Raw genomic sequence first — 19767 nt, 5'->3', positions numbered from 1 at the left:
ATAATAAAAGTGGACAAAAAAGTGAAAATGGTTCTTAAAGTTAATATTTTTATTCACATAATTCTACAGAAGTCTATAATCTGCTTCATTATTTGTTACCAAATTCTACTCGTCTCCTATACAAAATTGCTATTTTATAAATTTCATTTCAACAACGTGATGAGGCAAAACAAGACACCTTCAACACAGGCAACTTCAATGTGTCTCCTAAAACTCCACAAAAACTTCATTTCTATCAAATTCTGAGTAATTTTGTTTTATAGGATCACATACTTCCACTTTATTTTGCCACAGCTAAGACGCTACTTTTCTACACTAGTTTTACTATCGTGGTGCTTTCAAGCCGCTGAACTTATTGGAACATTTATATTACTTAAAATATACTTTTCTAACAAAATTTCCCATAAATATGATGGGTTTTTGTCTCATTGATCTTTAACCTATTATTATCTCTTATCATTGATCTCTTATTTTCTTTTTCAGGCTGAAAATGGACAAATAGCTTGAATAAAACTAAAATTTGAAGAAAGAAGCTATCTTTTCTTGAGCGACAGAAGTAAAATAATATTCTTTGCACATGACTGATTTCAGCAAGCAGTGTATAATCTCCATGCATCATTTAGGTCGGCAACATCTGTAAATGACACGGTAACATTTATCGCCCACAAACATCACTACATAACCGAAGCAAAAATTATACCACCCTATTCTCCTATAAATAATCACTTATTTTTCTGACATTCATATGTACAAGTATATATAATATATATATTGGCACATGATCCGCGTACCATTATAACATGTTGACATTATTTCTAATGCTCCACATCTGCCTACCACAGTGAGGCTACAGAACAGAGAGCACAGGAACACCTATTTACATACCAGTCTTTAGACAACATAAACATTAAGACCTCTTGAAAATTTTTAGTATTTGATCTATTTATTTTTAAAGAAAGAAGAATTAAGAAACAGAAATGTTTTTTGAAAGGGAAAGTTTTTATCAGGGGAATAAGGACTGTTGCTTAGCAGCAGAATGTCTTATATTCAATCATTATCAGCATGTTTTCTTTTTTCACCTTTATAAAAAAATCTCCAAACTCCAATCTACAGCACTGACATGAAACAAATCATAAAATTTCTAAACACCAAATTCCCAAAGATGACAAGGAAAAGTTTTACTTTCTATGCCCCACATTAAATTTCTGCAGGATTGCCAAATATTTCATAAACCTTGTAACAAAAGATTGAATGAAACTTAATTCATCACTTGCACATTATGACCAAATATTCCGGGTGTGGTATGACATCATCACTGTAGCTGCATGCATGCATTCCTGAGAGAGCTATATGACATCCAGGGGTAATGTCTACCCAGACACCCTATGTCCGACAGCTTCCTGAAAGATCTCCACACAACGTCTTGTAATATCTCTACATACGTATGAGGATCTGAAAAGGGCACACATCATTTCCAGGGCTCAGGAGCACAACATGATGTGTCTGGTACTATAAAACAGTGCAGTAACCATCGAAATGAAAATTAAATACCAACCAAATTTCTATTTCACATTCAGAAATGATCAGTATAAGCACATTTCTCTTGAGCTAAAACACGACTTCCTACACATAGTTTATAACCCTTATCCCACTCTTGAATACCAATAATAGTAATAAATACAGCAGAACCAGTTGTTTGTAGGTTACACTCCACAGTTATACTCCACTGATATTATAGATTTATTTGTACAGAAAGAGGCCTCCTGTCCATGCACATGTTTCTGTGAAAATCTTTGGAATGCATGGACTCGACTTCCCTGTCTGAAGGTATATATACTTGGTACTTCTTGGCATCCTTTCTCTCCACACACTGGTGTGCTGATTCCTGGTACTTGCCTTCTCTGCAGCTTAAATATTAGCAATACTTTCGTTAATTTTGTCATCCTGCTATCACAAGTAACTTCTCTACACAGTACAGTGGCTCAAGTCTTTTAATCTATTATATGTGACTAATTTTTGATGATGGATATATATGGACTCCTCTTGGTTTCCAATGGTAACTGTTGTCGTGGATATGGTTACCATAGTTACTGTGGTCTGGCAGGTACTGATGGGCGATCAGGAATTCTGGGTGGTACACCTGGGAAACTGCCGGGACGACTGGAGAAGACCAAAATAATAAATTTATGATAGAATCACATTATTAAGAATTTCCCAATTTTAGAATAGAAGAAAAACAATAATTTTCATTTCTTAGCAATGGGAATTTCTCTATAACATTAATTTGCATAAGTTTTACAAAATACAATATTATTGATTACAGTTCTCTTTTAATTAAAAAGGTAGAAAACTGTCTAGAACATTACTTTCTAATATTATATCAAATCTTATAAATAAGACAGAACAGAATGTGCTTAAATTATTGTAATTAAAAATGCCAGTTGCCTTTGCAGTAATAAAGAATAGCCAAATGCCATGCAACAGGAAAATTGTATCAAACTGCTAACACTGTAAACTCATGCTATTTTAGAAACGTAAATGCTGCTGGATGAGTTTGTTCCATATGACATACATTAAAATTTTATCTACACAGATATTATATGAAAATTATGTTTCAACTGTAATATAAAACGTATACAATGCAAAACCCAAAGTCACAGTGGCACTTCTACTTGAGAAATATCCTTTCCCTGATACCTTTACATCAAAACACACAGAATATGAAGCACTGGGCAGATCACAAATTTGAACATTTTGTGAAAGCAACACATTTCCATGCAGAAAAAAAAATTCATTGAAAAAAGTACTCTAAATTCCAAGGCAGGTCGAGATAGGGCTGGCAGTGAATCTCTTATTATTATTATTATTATTATTTTTTTTTTTTTTTTGACATATCTTATCATTCAGCCACCAACAAAGACATGTCAATTACATGAAAACAAAACATCTATCTGTAAAGTTTGTGACAATCTATTCATGATAATATTTGATATGTGGTTTTTGTTTGCTATTGTAAAAACACAGGGCCAAACACATAACATGCAGACATCTAAAAATGTTCAAAGTCCTGTACTTACTCCATCATTGGGGATGCAGGTCTTCAAAAACAACATAGGCAAGTTATATTAATGATGTAAGTGCTTTACTTTATGTAAGTAAGAACATTTCATTATAAAACCCTCTTAAAGTGATTTAACCCAGGAAAATATAACCATGTCATGAAACAAGATAGTATTGACATTTTTCAATCTGACAGTCAGTTTTTTTGTTCTGTACATCTGTCTTCTTTGCTGTCTATTTCATGCCCTTCTACAGTGACTTGAAATACAGCTGAAACTTTCATTCAGTGTTACAAAGCATGTTAGTATCGATTTACATTCCAATGCAATGGTTTAGTACATATTCAGAGCATCACGTGCAGCATTTTGAGTCAGCCTTTTTAACTACTGGTTTAATCTACTTGAAATCTAAAGCCTCTTTCACATGAAGCTATAAAATTTTCTGCACGCACCACCAGAGTGATTGACAATGTTAAGAGTCAACTTTAAATACAGTGCTCTGAATTTGGCCTGGCCAGTTCACAAGATTTTTTTAATTGGTGCAACAGGGCTGATGACTGAGATCAAGAAGAAGAAAAACCCACTGTGCAAAAAATGTATCGCTATATGTGAAAAGGGTCTTATATCACTCTATAATTTTGTAGTCTACTTTTTTGATAAATACATATAAAGATAAAGAACAGATATCAAATATGAAGCTTTCTGTTGATAAAACACATTTGTTCCTCATAAAATATATTAAAGTCTCAGCAAAAAAATAATTTTCATCACTCTAAGAGATATCCAAGTTAATAATGCAAACTGTCTGCAAATTATATTAGTAAAACAAGTTGGTTAAGAGTACATATACAACCTAATGAAATAAAGAAACTAACACACGAACACTAACATTCAGGTTTTTATCACTTTCACTTACACAATATAAACTACTAGAAACCAACATAATTATATGAAAATAATAAGTTTATACTATGACAGATATGTATAGTGTGCATGACCCAAAGAATTTTTTTACACCACAGTGACTTTAAAATTATCAAAGGGAAAGTAATTGCTCTTTTTAATGTACTGAATATCAGGGGTCTCTGTCTGACATATCAATCCAAAATTTATCCACTGACCAAGCTACATATTTGGGTATTTGGGTCAAGCACACTTTGCATGTTCCACATGTAAACATCACACAACAGAATGTTTTCACGTTAAACTAAACGAGACAGGATAAGTTAACAGCATGCTGGGCCTGCGGTCGCATGGCATGCCTGACCACGAGGATGCACATTCCTACTTACTCTGGTATAAGAGGAGGAGGTAACCTTGAAAACAACAGTGAAGCACACACAGATGATAAGCAGTGGTTTTGATGGTTTATAAAATTCTCTTATGGTTACATCAGCAGCTCACAACAGTTTAAATACCTCTATATGTTATCATTTTATAACATTTGCATTTTGAAGAAAAGCCTAACCAATTTCTTATTCACATCAAATATTTTGACTTTATTGCCAATTCTTTTTTTTAAATTGATATTGACCAATAAAATCACTTCTTCATCCTAGTTTTGAAAATGTTACTATGTACTAGCTTCTGTTACATTTTTGCCTTGGTAAAAATTCAAAACAAAATGTTCAAAAACTCACAAAAGTCTGCAAATGATTGATAAAAGCAATCAGTGGCCAAAGAAGGCATACAAGAGATCTTAAATTTAAGTTGTAATACCTGTGCTCCAAGTTGATTTATTTTAAATCAGTGTAACTTTTTTCACCACTCATATGAACAAGCTCATTTGTTCAAAGAAATCATTTAGATACCTGATTAAGTGTAGTGACATGTTTCTTGTATATATCCTAACTTTTAATTAAAAAGATTTGCAAAGAAAAAGCCAACAACAATTGCATTTGAGTTGTAAAGCAAGTGACTTCTCTCTCTCTCTCTCTCTTTCACACACACACACTGCAGTATTTTTTTCTTTGTTTTTATTTCATCAACAATTAAAGCAAGAAAACACTGTAACATTATTAATCAGACATGAGCCTTGGTATAGACGTAGACATGAACAGTTATTGGGGAACCAAATTGAAAATGGTCTGGTAGGGGTGTAGGGTGGCTAAGTCCATTTAGAATTGAATTTAAAAATCTTGCTATTCCAAAACTCCTCAGAATAAGCTAATGTCTGATCAATGTTCTTTTCCTCACATCAGACCCTAGTGAACTACTGAACTACTGCAGTCAACAACAGAATATCAAATTATAACAACTGAAATAAATTTATTAAATATATATCTGAATGTTATTTCCACCATACACAACCATGCTCAACAATTATGGCAAACACACTATAAACTTTTTTAAATCAAAAAACCAATGGATCTTTTCTCATAAACCAATTAAATTAAGAACACATTTTTCATGAAGTAAAAATTAATTCATCCTTCCAATAAAAAAATGAAACACTTACTGTGAAAATGTCTTACAAAATTTATACTAAAACATAAAAATAAAATGATGTATGTAAGCTTATGCGTGTATGTGAGGTGCGTGCAAGTGTGTGTGTGTGTGTGTGTGTGTGTGTGTGTGACCAGAAAGCCCCCCATACTTACGATGGAATGAGAGGCTGCTGCATCTGTCCTGGCGCTGGGCGTGATGGCAGACTGGGGGCTGGTCTATTGGGTACCATTGGTGCTGGCCGACTTGGTGGTGCTGGGGCTGCGCCACGGGCTGGCGCTGGTCGTCCTGGCCGGTTCATGTTTGGAGACGGAGGTCTTCTGAAGATATGATACTTCTTTTATCAATTCTATCATTTGATAATTTTAAATAATCTGCCACAGGGACGTGAGTAACAGAGTTATTTATAAAGAATCTTACAAAGATGAAAAATCAAGTAATCTGTATAGGAAATTACAAATATGAAGAACTGAATTATCCAGGTGTCCATTTCCTGTCAAAAAATTGAAGACAAAAATCAAACAATGCCACAAAATAGCAAAATGAATTCCAGGTTTATGAGCTTTAACAACCCTAACACCAAATTTAACTGAAAATAAATAAACCCCGAAACTTTCCACATGATAATTAAAACCTCTTCACAACCAAGAGCCAGGCTTATTACATCTTTTCCAGGTTGTAATAAGGGAAAGAGAAAGAGGGGTTGTCCAAGAACAAGTTGGAGAAGGAGCGCTGAAGCTGAGCAAGAAGAAGTAGGATGGCGGACATGGGGTGAAGCTAGCACTGCAGTAAAAAATAGAGGGAGAGGATAAGTATATTGAGCAGATGCTACCTACCCATTCATGGGTGACGGCGCAGGTTTAAGCCCTGGCTGAGGTCTTGCCGGAGGCGCATCCTCCGTCTTTAGCCAGTCATCATTGACAGGAGGTGGCGTTGGTGTCTGCACCGTCTTCATCGACACTTCAGACATGATGTTCAAAGCTTCTCGTAGAGCATGATACATCTTCAGCATTTCCTCACGTTTTTGGGCTTCCTCAGCTGATTCTTCCATTAGTTGTTGCTAGAAAGATGACATGCATGAGATATTACAGGATCAGAAATCATATCTGTGAAGGTATATGTGGTTTTTGAGTCATGTAAAATATTGGTTTCTACAGAGCTTAAGCTGTTTTCTCACCTGGTTGACACTGGAGTAGAGATGAGCCAGCAACTCTCCACCAATAAAATCCTTGATCTGCAAATATATACCAACCACATCAATAACATTTATGTCCACAATAGCGATAATATATTTATGTCCAAATCTCTGCTTGCTGACCAACTGATTGTTTAGCTATCATTAAATGTGCGACATGTTTCAGAAAATATCAAATTCTACATAGTCTACTGTATAAGAGGTTATCTGTGCAGCCAGTTGAAAAGAATTAACACACACACACACACACACACACGTGCACACGCACACACACATGCGCACGCACGCACACACATTACCTGGTTAATAATCATATGCATGATGGTCTTGGGTACCATGTCCCGCGTGGTTTTATTGACAATCTTCATATAGGAATCAACAAGGTTACGGATAGTTTCAACTTGTCTCTCTAGTTGTGGGTCCGTAGAACTAAAATCATCTTTCTAAATAAAAAAAAAAACAGGGCAACCTTTATGTGGATGCAGTTATTGTTAGAAACAAATAGCCTGAAAAATTCAGCCAAACCAATTTTCACCAAATAAATGACAAAATCACTGGCAAATTTATGATAACAGAAATCTAAATTTTTAAAACAGTCTCATATTACAATATTACGATAATCATACAACATGCAAATAAACAGTATAGAAAATATGTTCTAAATGTTTTCATTTGTCTTTACTTTGTCTGTGGCATCTGACACTCTCTCAGGATACACCCCAGCCCTGAGGAAAGATGCTTTCCAACTGTCTAATTCTTCTACACTCTCACAGGATAACTCCAACTGCTTGTAATCTTTGTAAACATTCCTGTCAAAGATAAAAATCCAGATTCTCATCTTGAAATAACAGCAATTTTACAAGTGATTTTCGAGAATGAAAAACAAATGATACATAACACCCAGATTTGATAGTAGTATTAATTTTATATTTCTAACGGGAACAATAAAACTTGATATGTTCTCACTTCAACTTCTAACACTTTGTACGTCAGTGCCCTTAATTTACAGCAGGGCTCATTAATTCAATTTCTACTGATACTCAAATCATGTTAAAGATTTAAAGATTAAAAAAAAAAAAATCTAAGAAAATTTAGCTCATTCATTATTTAGTCCATATATTACATGTTACATATACTGCAGTAAGAGGCTACTGTACACTGTATAAGGTTGCAGGGAGTAGTTCTTTTAGAGTAAAAGTATTGTGACTTGCTCTTTGATAATATTACAGTCAGTGTCTAATTCAAACTACTTCTTTTACAGAACAAAAGCAATATATTAACTAAACCATCTTTGCTACAAAAGCTTAATTTGGTCTCTAAAAGGTTACAATACTAAAAATACATGTAATGAATTAAAGCAAATAAAATGCCACAACCTTTTCACTGCCACCACAAAAAAAAAAAAAAAAAAAAAAAAAAAAAAAAAAAAAAAAAAAAAAAAAAACCCACATTCACTTGCTCTTTGTAATTTCTACATAAAAGCAGCTCCCAACATAAATTTGCAATTCAAAAACATAAATGCCACAAAGGTACCACAGCGCGAGATATAACTACTAGTTCCATCTCCTGAGAAGGTATACTTTTGTTAAGGACCACAACCTTTGAAATATTTGTATATAATTCATAGTTGCTCTCCCAAAGACTTACAACTTTTCCAACAATGTTAAAACTAAATGCTTAAAATGTAACCCACATATTTTTTTGTATCTCTGTGCATTTGTGCATATGTGTGTGCATGCATGTAAAACTGTGTGCATTTAATTGTTTTTAAAAATTTTAACAGCTTTAGAAAAAACACTTGTTAGGTACCCTGATGGCCCTGACGGTTAGTGAAGAAATAAAGGTGACTGGAATGGAAACTGGAATTTCATACTTATGAAGTATAAAATTTCTTATCTACTTACAAAATACGTAAATTTTTCTGTACTTATCAAGCATCAAATTTATTTTTTTTCTTTTAATTACCAATCAACCAAAAGAAAATTTGCTTAAGTTCAGAAGTACTGGATTCTCTTAAATGCATATTGCATATTACAAAAAAAAAAAAAAAAAAAAAAAAAAAAAAAAGATATGTAAAGGGATGAGGCACTTGCCACTACAGAAAGAGGTCATTTGTTTAAACTCTATGGATGGGTCACACCAAAGAACATGCCATAGCTGAGACAGTTCCTCTAGCTCAGAATGAGGCTTGCATAGGTTAAAGGAAGGAAGGTACACTTAGTAATGGCAGGTGCTGCTAAATTTAAATGATAATTCCAAAGGCGTCAATTGTTAAGTGAAGTGCTTTTGTTTAATGAGAATAACTTGTCATAAAAAACACTTAACCATCAAAATCCTCAAATTAACAACTTTAAATTCTAATCTTACTAGTTGGTGTGTATTTGCCTGGATATGTATATGGTTGGGTGTATATATATATATATATATATTTTTTTTTTTTTTTCTTTTTTTTTTTTCTCGATATGTGTATCTGCCTGGATATGTATATCTACATGGGTATATTTATCTGCCTGGATTTATGTATCTGCCTGGATTGTGTATCTACATGGATATATGTATCTGCCTGGATATGTATATCTGCCTGGATTGTGTATCTACATGGATAATGTATCTGCCTGGATTTATGTATCTGCCTGGATTGTGTATCTACATGGATATATGTATCTGCCTGGATTTATGTATCTGCCTGGATTGTGTATCTACATGGATATATGTATCTGCCTGGATATGTATATCTGCCTGGATTGTGTATCTACATGGATATAAGTATCTGCCTGGATATGTATATCTGCCTGGATTGTGTATCTACATGGATAATGTATCTGCCTGGATATGTATATCTGCATGGATTGTGTATCTACATGGATATAAGTATCTGCCTGGATATGTATATCTGCCTGGATTGTGTATCTACATGGATAATGTATCTGCCTGGATATGTATATCTGCCTGGATTGTGTATCAACATAGATATAAGTATCTGCCTGGATATGTATATCTGCTTGGATTGTGTATCTACATGGATATAAGTATCTGCCTGGATATGCGTATCTGCATGGACATGTGTAACTTCCGGAATAGGTGTTTCTGCAAGGATATGTCTCTACCTGGATATATAAACCTGCACGGATAAGTGTAGCTATGTGGATATGTATCCATGGATATCTGGAGTATGGATAGAGAGGAGATGCCTCACCTGGATTCTGTGCTGAATATTGCAAACATCTGTTTCTTTGACATGAAGCCAGCTTCAAGGTCGCGGATTTTCAGATTCTCCAAAGGCAGCATAAACTTCTTTTCTTTTTCCTGCATATGGCAAGTGGGAGGGAGATAGTAAAAGAACGGGTAAATAATTTGGACTTACCCCACGGACCCATGTCCCACACAACTGGTTAAGTTCTAGCAGACATTCCTCACCCTCACCATTTCTGCTTTCCTTTTTTGCCTTTCTAATAATCCCTTGTGAATTTTTTCTCTCAATTTCATTTGTAAAATTTAATTTAGTGGTGAAAAAAAAGTTTCATAACAAAAGTAATTTTTCATTTTGACAAAATGCAGAATGTGCATCTCAGAACATCTTGAAGTTAAATGATGAATTTATGATAAACAAAATCAAGACTGAACACAAGGGTTTATTATTAAGGTCACACAACAACTTCTCCCAAAATAAAAAAGAGAAAATAAGCAAAACATTTAGAAAGAAAATATGGAAAGAAGGAAGCAATCAGCCCAATATTCTGTTAGAAGTAATAATAGCATGAATTGAAAAAGAAAAAGCGGTTTTGAGTTTATTTAGCGCTAAGCAAGCATTGCCATGCGATGGAGATAGATACCAAGAGCCAACACCTTCCTCACATGCAAGTCAATATCAACTGGACATGCAGTACTATCTGGGGACTGGAATGATTTTTTTTTATAATTCTTCAACTAAACCTGCTTAAAACAGCATTTCATTCCTGTACTCTTAACTTACCTTTATTTATAATCTTATAAATACTATAAGAACAAGAGAGACTTGGCCCATCATTTGGTTTGTAATCTGTGAAAAGTACACTTGTCTGTGCTTTGGTAATGTTCTTTCATTTCAGCAGCACAATAGTATACAAAGGACAGTAAAGAGCTTTCTCTGCTCACAGATTACTATATTTCTTTTATTTTTGTTGGTGTAGGGAGTGGGAGTGCAATTTTGGGAATCCACAAAAATAGACAATAAATGCAAATACTCATGTACAAATCAACCTATAGGTGGCAGCACAATCTTCTGAATTCTACCAATAGATGGCAGCAGTGAGCAGTGTTTGTCTGCCCGCATTACCTTGAATAGGGGTTGAAGAGAACCAAGATAGGCTTGCGGGAAATTATGCCACCTTCATCCTCCCGCTGTTTCAAGTTGTCCAATGATAACATGAACTTCTTTTCCTTTTCCTGAAGGATGGAGAGAGAGAGAGAGAGAGTTGTCTCGGAGCCAAACCAGAAGCTCCTTTATCAAAGCTGCTGACAGCAGATGTTTCAACATTATTGAAGTGTAATAAAAATAAGTAAGTGGCATATTTCCTAAAGATGTTCTGCAACCAAAATTTTGTGAACCCAAGTTTGAATAAAATGATAAAAACTAAAATACATACAGATTATATATTAAAATAGGTACTTTTATAATCCATATTTTCCCACTAATGCTGGCTCTTAGTATCCGTCTTCCTTTCACCATGAGCAATATTTTAGATACAAAATAAGGCTGTTGATCATGGGTCTGGCCAAATGATGAAGTTGATGCAGAATTAAAACTTTGAAAATTTTGCAATATACTGAAGAATGAGAATGAGCCTAATTTAAATACCTGTCTAGAAGCAAAAGGCAGATTTCTTAATACAACATTTTAAAGTAGAAATTTGTAGTTCATTTTGAATATATAGAGATTCAAACATTAAGCACAAAACGATTTTATTAAAAATGGTTATTCATTCACTTTATGATACAAATTACTCATTTATTCCTTCATCAAGATCAATCCACATTTTTTCAAACCTGCAGATAATATTTTTAGTAAAGTATTTTCATTAAATTATAAACACACAGAAATTTAAAAATACTTAGGTAAAAAACATACAGACAAAATCACAATTTGTAAGATAAAAGGTGTTTTTAGTTCATTCAGTTTCAATAATGCACCAGACGTCCACAGACATTGCAATGCTGAAAGCAAAGTTTGGCCTAAAGACAGGATCGCAACAGCAATACTGCAAAAGATGAAAATTTGGCAGAAGAAGGGAAAGCAAATCCCATTATACGGCATTGAATTTCACATCATTTAACAGTTAAAATAAAATAAATACAAACAGAGAAATTAGAGCAATCATAAAGATCATACAAAACGTTCACTCCTCCTATCACCACAGCTTGACATTGTGTTGTGTGGTTTTTCAGGAAATACATGGAACTTGGACATTATTTAAACTTGCCACAGAAACTTTAACTTGTAGATAAATGAAATTAAATAAACAATGATATTACTTCACATAATGAATCAATGTTATTAAGTTTTTCTTTTCTGAATGCTATAAGATATTTTCAATGAATAGTGTTTCTGACTGAACTCTCAATTGAAACTTTAAAAATTCAGTTCACTTTTAATCAAATGAAATGGAATCTTTTTGGATGGTTCATGAAAAAATAAGAACATTTCACAAAGAAGTTTGGCTACTTTCAATAAAATGATAAACTCATTCACTCAAAAAAAAAAAAAAAAAAAAAAAAAAAAGGACTTTTTTCTCTTCCATGACATCTACCACATTTGCCAAGTAAGTTTTCTACCCCCAAATATCAAATACAATATCAACACAATTTAAGAAACTGGATTCCACTACAGTTATCTCTAAATTATTTCAGGGTTATGAAAGGACAAAAAAAGTTTTATCAAATATCAAAGAAGTTCCCAAATACTGTGCAATGCCCTGGCGATTATTTCCTATAAAACAACTTTCTCACCTCTTCATCTTTGAACCATGAGATGGTCTCTGCTGTCAAGACAAACCAGAAGTCTTTAGAGCCACCCTTCATAAAGCTGATATTGTGCAAGGTTAACCAGCCCTTGCGAATCACCTGAAAATACGCAATTCAACAATTTATCACTATCATTATTGTAATCATCACATGAAAACTTAAAAAAAAGGCTTTTGCTTTTGATACCTTTGAGGGTCGAAATGTCATGCCTTATCATTAGAAAAACCTGTAAATCTTTTTTAGAAACCATTTACTTATCATTACACAAGAGACGAAAAAAAAAAAACATTCACCACAGATGGAGATTAACATTTGATGAAATTCCTGATTGATACTAGATACTGAAATCATCATCTTTTAACAAAAGAGTTAGACAATGAAAATGCAGTGTCATTATAAATTTTTTTAAGTAAGAGGTTTCATGTGCTTTGACCCCCAAAAATCAATTTACGAAGCAAATGCTCACCAGCAATAAAAACACTAAACACATAATATAAAATGAATCTTTAGTCAAGAAAGATGACTTTCTCATTAACTCATATTGAAATAAAAGATACAACATATCTTTGAAATCAAACAAAGATGAATTTTCTGAAAGCAAATGCTAGCATTACTTATAACTCAAAGGCACAATTTAAGGCAAACATTTAGTTGAATCAAACCTTTTTTATTATCATTCATCAAATACAAAACCCTTCTATCTTCAAATATTTTTGTTAATCATAAACATTATAGGGCATTTTTAATAAGAACACTAATTACAAAAGCTGAAAATCAGTAAAATCTCAACAGAAAATAGTCAATTAAATTAATAAATTTTTTTGTTATCATAGCTTCAATGTTATTATAATAACAGGACCCTATAAAGGGACATTAGCTCCCATGCATTGATCATAAATAAGTCACAAAAACATCAATTTCTTTCTCAGCTCTGTCACAGTAATTGTGAATATTTCTTGTCTAGCTAAATGAATGTGCAAATTTCTTTCATTAAAAAAAAAAAGTCTCTTCTAAATCATTTCACTTTAAGTACCTGATTCTTGAGACCTCCCTGGAAAAGAAATGGAAAACTTACAATGCTTACAAAAATTTCTAAGGTTAGTTCACATAAAAACTTAAACTTAAACCAGAAATGGACTTCCTGAAGTCATCAAACATCCACATCATGCTCTTAAAACATGGTGGAAATTCTGAAGGTACAACTCACCCAAAACACAATATGGTTGATGGCAGTGAGGCTATGGTTAAATATTTTAAATGTATTCATTAGCCAAAAATTTATTTCTATGACTATTGTCATGAAATATTTTTGAAATCTTTCAGGAAGATTGCTTATTATGAAATTTATACATGTAGGTCATTGGTGAATTAGAAATTACCATCTGCCCATTTGGACAGATTAATGCTCCAAAATAATCAGACTTGTTGAAAGGCTGTCACTATTGTTTGGAATTGGGTCAGAAGTTGTGAAGTTTTGCCCTGACTGGGTCCACCTTGACTCTAGAACTTCACACACTGATGGTTGTACAAGAAATGTTCTTAGACTGGATAAGCAATTTGAGTCTTGATTTCATTCTTAACTTCATTCAACAGATGAAAAACATTCTTGGTTGATTTGTTTGGTAATACTTAATGTGATAATTTGATTAGGTTGGTATTGGACACCACACATTGCCTGGCAGCTTGGAATGTCATCAGGTTCTCTGATAGAACTGTAATGTCTCCTGGGACCTTGGAAAGCTGACAGAGATGTCAATGACAATTTTGATGTCAGTTTTCTTTGACTCTCTGTAATAAGCCAAGTAAGAGCTGTAAAACAGATTGATTTGTCTGGATAACCAAGAAGGGTGTTGTATCTGAATACAACTAATCACTTTTTACTCTTAAAAAAAAAAAAATAATAATAATAATAATAACCTGAAGCTGACGATATATCAACTAACCTGATTTCCTATTTTTCTTTTGGTTGTATTCTCAGATTTCTGTTGTGCACTGGAATAAATAATCACACCAAATTTAAGCATATATTGCAGGACATCAATTTTGCAGGCAGCATTATTTATCTTTAACAAACCTTCCAGTCATTTCAGATAAGGAGACACTTATCTTTAATATGCCATTTTATTGAACAGATACTTAGACATCTTGTTAATCTGTAACACTTAACTTTAAAAAGAGAACTGGAAAAAAAAAATAGAAATCTATTGCTTGTTTATAAAAATACTAACACTTCCTTTCAACATACTAGTTTTCTCATCCATTCAAAGAACAAAGAGCATATTTTCCACAAAAATAAGATCAGAGAAAGTGACTGATGACTGTAATAAGGGAAGACTAAGGCTTCGTTCACATGCAATGTCTATTTTCTATTTTCTATTTTCTATAAGTTCTACTATAAGTTACTATAAGTAACTGGCTCGCGCTGCCAGTAATTACGCGGCGGGATATTCAGTGCACAGGCCGTGATCATAAGACATACCGAAAATAGAAAATAGAAAATAGACATTGCATGTGAACGAAGCCTAAGAGTTGACCTAACAAAACTAACAAACGAACATGGGGAGGGGGGGTTAGGTAACTTACTTGGCAAATCCTATAAAGTCTTCATGATTAGTGTTCATATAAGATAGCTGTACATCCACCAGCAGTGTCACCTGTTCCTTGGCTTTCTGTTCATACTCTCGAATCCTGGAGTTGACAATTCTTTCTGTCTCCTCTTGGAGTGCTGGGTATCTGGCCATCTAGAAGACAAAGATAGAAAGTTGAGGTATGATACTGAATGTGTGTGTGTGTGTGTGTGTGTGTGTGTGTGTGTGTGTGTGTGTGCACGCGCGAGTGCTTGCATGTGTGTGTGTCTGGTCTGTCTCCTCCTGGAGTACTGGGTGTCTGGCCATCTACAGACAAAGGCAGGGAGTTGAGGTATGATACAATGTGCATGCGTGCATGCATGTGTGTGTGTCCACCCTGAGAGATGGTTATTACCTTGCTAGCACACCAGTGGACCACACTTGTCAGCTCTGCCACCACCATGTCAATACACTTGATGGATGGCTCCTTCAGCTTCTCTATCTGTGTCTTCACTATGGTCTCAAAGGCCAAATCTGGGGTGAACAGACCAGTTCTGAGGAGAAATAAAACGAGAAAGTTGAGAAATAATAGACCAAATCTGGGGTGAACAGACCCGTCCTGAGGGGAAATAAAACGAGAAAGTTTAGAAATAAAAGACCAAAACTCAATGAACAGACTATTTCTGAGGGGAAAACAACATGAAAACATTGAGACTACAGCTTATGGAAGCTACATTTGGTTTTGAATAATAACTAATTGGTATCAACTGGAAAACATTGCAATTATCAAATTTCATTAAACTGGAGAGCACCTCAGCATGTCTGAGAGGTCATCTTCTCTTCAATTATCTGATAATAATAATAATAATAATAATAATATTTATTTCTTATATAGCGCATTCCATTTTTTACATTTCAATGCACTTTACAAATAATTAAAAAGTCTAAAAATAACAATACTAAAATACTTTAACATTTACTGATAAAATTAATTAATTAAAGAAAGCAGAGAAAATTTATTGATATAACTTTAAAATACTACTAAAATTAACCCAAGCTCACTCTTAATAAATGATAAACAACTAAAAGGTTTAAAGGAACACTAGCCATAAAATTCTTTAAAAAGATGAGTTTTAAGACAGGCTTTAAAAGTATTATAGTCACTTTCAGCTCTGATACTAAAAGGCAATTTGTTCCACAATTTTGGAGCATAAACAGTAAAACATTACATTACATTACATACATATAATAAAACAAAACAATACATCTTAATTTACCTGATACCATGGATATTTTTGATAGCATAGCTTATTTCACGGCGTAACTGCTTTTCATCAAACTCTTTCTTGACCAGCTCAAATGGAAAACGTTCATGAAATACGCGATTGATCTTGGCTCCACCAGTGAGTTCCATGGTGTTGATTTCTGTGCCAGAACCTTCAATATTCTTCTCAAAGTCAACTCCAAACTGCTGACACATCCTACAGATAGACAGAACAAAAGAATTAGTAACAGACAGTTAATAGCACTGTTTACAGAATACAAGTGCCCTTATTACACATAATACCAGAGTCCTTATCATACATAGTGGAGAAGTCCTTACAGAACCTGCCTCAGAAATGATCTCAGTTAACAAAAAGTTAGAACATTAAGAAAGACATTAATCCCATGAGATATAGCTTTGCTGTGCCACAGGAGAGAAAATTGGTCATAAAAAAAAACAACATAACTTACTGCATCATAGCTTTAGTCTTCCTAGCTGGGTCATCTGGTCGGAAGTTTTTATACTCCTCCACTTCCTTCTCCATAGAGAGCAGCTGGGACTGGAGCTTGTTACGGAGTGCAGGGAGAGTGTCACGGATGTGATTGGTAAGTTGTTGATTCAGGATTCTCTGTAAGTATGGACTCCCCATCCTGTCAGCCACATGTCTGGAAATTATTTTACAATTTGGTAGAATCCCTTGCTACTACCCGCAACTGCCATATTCAGCAAACCCAAGAAATGTGTCCAAAATGTAAGATTTCAGATATTAATGTCAAAATTTAAGATAGTACATGAAGGCTTAAGAATTTTAATCTTTTATCTGTAAAATGTACACAGTACAAAGGCACACACGGAACACATTTTTATAAAACTCATGTTTATTATTATTATTATTATTATTAAGACCATGTTTTCAGTATTTATCCCCAGCACTGTCCCTCTTCTGTTACCTATAGGATGGGTGGCTGAGAAAGAATTTTCTCTCTGCAGCAATGGCTGCCCTGATGTCTTTTCTGCCTTCTATGTCCTTCTGACTTCTGTTTACTATACCAATGTAACCTGGAAACAAGGCAGCAAAGCTGTCAAATGTGCATACAACAAAACTGACTTCTGGACAACATTTTGATTCCATCATCACCAGTTGGTAAACTTATACAAATAATCAATTTTGTTAAAATTAGCAATTTATTTCTGTATCAGGGTGTACAATAACATACTAACCTCTTGTCGACTGCATGTTTTTTGACATTCCATAAAATAACAATAATTTATACATATGCCTGATACTGACCTCTTCTTAATGGTAGCAGTTTATTTTCCAAGATGTCTCTGGCATCAGTGCCTTCATCCATCAAGTCTAGTTTGGTAATAACTCCTATTGTTCTCAGACCTAGGAAACATATATGAACAATTCTAAACAGTTCTAGCATCATGAGAGTAATCTATCTTACACTTTTAAACAATTTTACTGCTGATATAAGTGACATACCATAGTTACAACTGCTAATTCTATCAGATCTTTTATAACATATTTCAGACCATTAATTACCATTATTCTTTATTATATTTAAGAATGCTAACAGAAACAGTATGTTACTTGTATTACAAATGCAGATGCACTCTGTCCACTTTTGATCATTCCTCAAACACTCACCCTGAGGGTCAACTTCTTTGGCGATCTTCAGAGCATCTGAGTTGGCCAAGTCACTGTTGGCTGGTGACACTGCCAGAATCAGGGTATTCTCCGGGGTAATGAACTCCAGCAGCATGCTGCGTATTAAGGTCTCAATGTCCTGTGGCTGGTCCCCTACAGGCACCTTGGTCATCCCAGGCAAGTCTATCAGCGTCAGGTTTAACACTGGGAAAAGAAAGCCAACACTGGTCAGTAAATTTGTATTTCCTAAAAGTTTATTCTTAGTCAGAATAAATCAGTGTTATTACGAATGACACTGTGGTAATTCATGAACATTAATTTTCATGAAACAATTTCCATTTCACAGCCATTTTGTATCATTATATATTCTGTAATATTTTAGCTGTATTCCACAGTCCAAGTGGAAATTTTTATCCTTTTATGTCAAAAACAGGCTGAATTAAAATGATCTTGACACTCTTACCCTCATTATAAATATTTTATTTTTTCATTTGAAAACAGAAAGTTGTTTGTAGAGTTACCATGAGGGGAATAAACCCTGAGGTTAATAGGGATGTTGGAGATGCCTTTATTTTTCCCTGTCACCCGGTCTGTCTCATCCTCAATCTCTCTCCTGACAGCATCAAAATCTGTGAATTTCTTTCCCTTGCAGTGGATAAACTCAGCATATTCTGAAATTCAATTTGACATCAAAATATCATTATAAAAAATGTTCAAGGTTATTTCAACAGTATTCTTTACATGTAAATCAAACCAACAAACCACAAGCACTGCTAAATGTTTAAACAGCCTTTAACTAACATAAAATGTTCATCTAGGCAATGAAGTTCACAAAGTTATAAGAAACAGGTTTTACAAGTTTTAAGTTACATGTATGCAAGAATAAATGCAAATACTTCTCTTCTTAACATATGGCACGTTTGTTTACAGTTTACAGAAATTGTTTTGGTTACAAAATGTCTTTCTTTCTCGCTACTTAATTTGGGTTCATGTATTTTTTTCTATTTCTTCATTTGGCTTAAAGCTCCATCACTTTGGCAAGATGTTGAGCTAGTAGACTAAATGACTAGTCTAGCCTGTAAAAAGTGACTAACCTGTTGTGGCATTAATAAGCTGTAGCACTAGAGGTCTCCTTGTGACTATACCACTTCCTCTAGGCAGAAAATCCCTGGAAATAAAACAAATATCTTAGGGACCATTTGCAGTGAATTTTGTTGACCCTGTACACCATCACCATGGGGACTCACGCTGAATGCAGTCAGACTGACAGACTTACAAGCTTCCTCTTGCTTCCAGTGTAATCCTATAATCACCTGTTTTTCTATATTCTACTCAAAGTACAGAAGACCTCACTAAAATAGACGGGACTTCTGGTAACATAAAAGGACGGGTTTTTAAGGAAATATTCTGGGGAGACATTCACAGCAGATCAAGGCTTTTCCCAGCAAACCATTCAGCCATCACTTGGACGGCCACCAGCATCACCACACAGACTATAATTTCAATGACAGCTTACAATTTCATTATTAAGTGACAGCTTGACTTGCCAGGATGGTCTGGAATATTCTTCAATTCATTCTGTT

General features: G+C 34.2%; 1 protein-coding gene across 5 annotated transcripts in view; it reads right to left on the bottom strand.

Annotated features, from left to right (window-relative positions):
• Positions 1 to 28: 28 nt before the first annotated feature.
• The window catches only part of LOC106179519 (dynamin-1), a 24143-nt gene continuing 4404 nt past the window's right edge, over positions 29 to 19767 (bottom strand). Inside the window, exons 3-22 of one of the 5 annotated variants that reach the window (XM_087008223.1) lie at positions 19279 to 19352; positions 18706 to 18855; positions 18185 to 18388; positions 17822 to 17920; positions 17481 to 17589; positions 17001 to 17195; positions 16544 to 16747; positions 15682 to 15820; positions 15283 to 15440; positions 14643 to 14691; positions 12685 to 12798; positions 11015 to 11124; positions 7382 to 7508; positions 6999 to 7142; positions 6682 to 6738; positions 6341 to 6564; positions 5660 to 5824; positions 4352 to 4375; positions 3078 to 3098; positions 29 to 2160 (exon numbers count right to left, since the gene is read on the bottom strand). In XM_087008223.1, the coding sequence (XP_086864349.1) occupies positions 2088 to 2160; positions 3078 to 3098; positions 4352 to 4375; positions 5660 to 5824; positions 6341 to 6564; positions 6682 to 6738; positions 6999 to 7142; positions 7382 to 7508; positions 11015 to 11124; positions 12685 to 12798; positions 14643 to 14691; positions 15283 to 15440; positions 15682 to 15820; positions 16544 to 16747; positions 17001 to 17195; positions 17481 to 17589; positions 17822 to 17920; positions 18185 to 18388; positions 18706 to 18855; positions 19279 to 19352 (2440 nt within the window). In that variant the 3' untranslated portion in view covers positions 29 to 2087. Of the gene's footprint in view, positions 2161 to 3077; positions 3099 to 4351; positions 4376 to 5659; positions 5825 to 6340; positions 6565 to 6681; positions 6739 to 6998; positions 7143 to 7381; positions 7509 to 9895; positions 10006 to 11014; positions 11125 to 12684; positions 12799 to 14642; positions 14692 to 15282; positions 15441 to 15681; positions 15821 to 16543; positions 16748 to 17000; positions 17196 to 17480; positions 17590 to 17821; positions 17921 to 18184; positions 18389 to 18705; positions 18856 to 19278; positions 19353 to 19767 lie in introns of all 5 variants that reach the window. The other 4 variants (XM_087008225.1, XM_087008224.1, XM_087008226.1 and 1 more) reach the window with 4 other exon arrangements.

The sequence above is a fragment of the Lingula anatina genome, chromosome 3, assembly GCF_051362555.1.
Source record: "Lingula anatina isolate TDL-2025a chromosome 3, LinAna3.0, whole genome shotgun sequence".
Classification (NCBI taxonomy): Eukaryota; Metazoa; Brachiopoda; class Lingulata; order Lingulida; family Lingulidae; genus Lingula; species Lingula anatina.
This window is presented reverse-complemented; position numbering and strand designations above follow the sequence as displayed.